General features: G+C 31.3%; 1 protein-coding gene across 1 annotated transcript; it reads left to right on the plus strand.

The window, feature by feature from the left end:
- Nucleotides 1–412: 412 nt before the first annotated feature.
- On the plus strand, nt 413–2,649 carry LOC103504653 (gibberellin 20 oxidase 1-like). The gene is made up of 3 exons (XM_008469033.3): nt 413–1,217; nt 1,415–1,736; nt 2,184–2,649. Exons 1-3 carry the CDS (start codon nt 682–684, stop codon nt 2,451–2,453), a joined length of 1,128 nt encoding a protein of 375 aa, XP_008467255.1. The 5' UTR covers nt 413–681; the 3' UTR covers nt 2,454–2,649.
- Nucleotides 2,650–3,444: the final 795 nt, after the last annotated feature.

Below are 3,444 nucleotides of genomic sequence, written 5' to 3' on the forward strand. Positions count from 1 at the left end.
ATCAATTAGTTAAAAATAAATTTAAAGAAAATTTAATTCTATAAATACTTTTAGAAATTATATAAATCTTACCACTTTATAAGGTCACACTTAATTCAGATATAGTAAAGTCATTTTCCATTTTATTTTTCTTTTATTCTAAGAAATTAATTGAATAGCAAAATCAGGTCAAAGAGTTTAGGTACCAAAAAAGTTACATTGGTACAAAGTTATTGTGACCTTTTTATTTTATAACATATGTGACATAATAAATCAAAAAGTAAAACAAGAGAGGGTAAAAAGAAATAATAATAAAAGAGAGATTTGAATTGATAGGGGGGGTGACATTATTTCATCACCCATGAAATGCCAAAATTCCATTGGGAATCGCTTTCCTGTCAATATTATAAAGAAGACACACTACACACACTCCATGTAATGGTGTCACTGCCCAAACAAAAATAAAAAAATAAAATAACCTTTTTTTAAAAAAAAAAAAAAAAAGAAAAAAAATTAAATTTGCCAATTGGGAGCTAGAAGACCCTTTTGGCAATTTTAATATGATGAAGCCCCTTGTTTTGTAAAATCCAAACTTTCATTTTTCTCTAACATGTTTGCTCACACATAAATTCAGAACCTCCCCATGGCTTTTCTTTTGTCACCCTCTTTGTAATTTCTCTTTTTTTTCTCTAATAACCATGCATGCATGTAGTAACATCATCTATGGCTAAAGAGGCCGCCAAAAACGACGACGTTCCGTTAGTGTTCGATGCATCGTTTCTACGATACCAACATAAGATTCCTAAGCAGTTCATATGGCCAGATGAGGAGAAGCCAAGCGAGCAGCAGTGTCCGGAGATGGAGGTCCCGTTAATCGACTTGTCGGGATTTTTGTCAGGAGATAAAGATTCAGTTCGAGAAGCCGTCCGACACGTCGGTGAGGCATGTGAGAAACATGGGTTTTTTCTTGTGGTGAACCATGGAGTTGACTTAAAACTCATAGCAGATGCTCACAAGTACATGAATGATTTCTTTGAATTGCCTCTTTGTGAAAAACAAAGGGCTCAAAGAAAAGTTGGCGAACATTGTGGTTATGCTAGTAGTTTTACTGGTCGATTCTCTTCTAAACTGCCTTGGAAAGAAACTCTTTCGTTTCGATTCTCCGCTGACGAATCCTTGGATGACCATGTTTTTCATTACCTTCGCACCAAACTCGGCGACCGATTTGTCAACTTTGGGTAGTTCTTCCTTTCTCTAACCGTTCTCTTTGAAATGACTTTTTAATTAATATAAATGTTGCATTTTTAAATATAGTACAGTAGAATGAAAATATTTACAAAATATAACTAATATTTTCGATAGTTTTTTCATTTAACTATACAATAATTTTTTTATTTCAAACATGTTGTATAATATATTGTTTTGGTTTAAACAGTAGGGTTTATCAAGAGTACTGTGAAGCAATGAGTGGACTATCTTTGGGGATAATGGAGCTATTGGGGAAAAGCCTTGGAGTAGGAGGAGAGTATTTCAAGAACTTCTTCAAGGACAATGATTCAATAATGAGATTGAATTTTTATCCACCATGTCAAAAGCCAGATCTCACCTTAGGGACTGGCCCTCATTGTGACCCAACTTCTTTGACCATTCTTCACCAAGACCAAGTTGGTGGCTTACAAGTTTTTGTAGACAACCAATGGAGACTCATTGCCCCTAACTTTGATGCTTTTGTTGTCAATATTGGTGACACTTTCATGGTAATCAAACACCCCCCATCATCATCAAAATACTCAACTTTAATTTTTTCCTTTTCTCTTTTCCAATTTTACTTACTCTTCTTGATTTAACCCTACTAAGTACATATAATTTTGCTAGTAAATAGAAAGAAGTGATTTTAATTAACTAAATTGTTAATTACCCCTGAACGTTTGACATCTTTGTTTCTCGAAAACATTAGATTCTTCGTAATAATAATAATATTCAACAAGAAATTGAAAAAGAAAAAGGATAAAAACTTTTGCAATGAAAACGAATTAGAACCTATACACCCTTTGACTTGATAAAGGTAAAGGTAAAGTCGAGTTTTCAAATCGTAGGACCTACAAACTTCCTTAAACCAACTCTAATAATATATACCTTCGTAGGTGTATGTATATACACACATACTAATTATGTTTTTGTTGTTTTTGTGGGGAAAAAAAAAGGCACTATCAAATGGAAGATACAAGAGTTGCTTGCATAGAGCAGTGGTGAACAGCAAGAGAACAAGGAAATCTTTAGCATTTTTTTTATGTCCAAGAAATGATAAAGTGGTAAAGCCACCAAGGGAGTTGGTGGACAATGAGAACCCAAGAATATATCCAGATTTTACATGGTCCATGCTTCTCCAATTCACACAGAATAATTATAGAGCTGATATGAAAACACTTGAAGTTTTCTCAGCTTCTCTTCAACAGCAACGACAACAATCTTAAATTAATTATTTATATATATATTTTTATATATTTATTCTTGATCCTCTCTTCATCTTTAGTATTATTATTGCCTCTTTCTCTATGCTAAAAGAGTTTTTTCTTGTGGTGATGAGGAAAATAGAAGTGACTCTTTTGTTTCTTTTTTCTTTTTAAATTTTACTCTCAGTGAAATGACAAGGGAAAAGTTGAGGGAAAAGCCAGCGTTCCTTTTCTTTTGTTTTTGTTTCTTTCTTCTTCTTATTTTATATATATATTTCTTAATGTGCTTTTGGATCTTTGTAAGTAACTTTCTTAGCTTCTAGTGATGAACCTCTAGTTTCAACAAAAAAAAAAAAAAAAAAAAAAAGGAATTGCTAATAATGTTTGTGTGTGTGCAGTTCTAGTCCCTAATAGTTTCTGTCTTTTCAATTTGGTCCCTACTCTTTCATCTATTTCATCTTTATGCATTAGGTTATTTAGAAGGAGTGATTGAATCTCGTACTTCTTATTGTACTTTTTAAAGAAAGATAAATCTAACTAATAGTAGTACTACATGTAAATCGATTAATGTTTTTTAGAGCGTGTGTTTAAGAGTGATTTCAAAATAGTTAAAATCACCTCAAATAATTTTTAATTATTCAAAATTAATTTTGATGATACGAAGATTGTATTTACCTTGTAAAATTAAATATTATATTATGTTTTAGTAATTGAGTGAGTATTTTGGAGTGGTGTTTTCAACGTGAAGTCGTACACAACGAAATTTAATAATTTCAAAAACACAACACCCAACCCAAACCTATGGTTAATTAAACGTATATCAATAAACATTTGTAAATATATTAAGTGATTTATTTTATCTATGATAAAAAAAAAATAATAGATTAATTAGTATAGAGGTACTACGTGTGCTAAAGTTCATATTAGGAATATATAAATGATAAAAAAAAAAGGCATGTTTTTTTGGTATGCTTAAATCTCGATATGTGTCAAATGATATCATTTATATTAG

Source organism: Cucumis melo, chromosome 9, assembly GCF_025177605.1.
Source record: "Cucumis melo cultivar AY chromosome 9, USDA_Cmelo_AY_1.0, whole genome shotgun sequence".
Lineage (NCBI taxonomy): Eukaryota > Viridiplantae > Streptophyta > Magnoliopsida > Cucurbitales > Cucurbitaceae > Cucumis > Cucumis melo.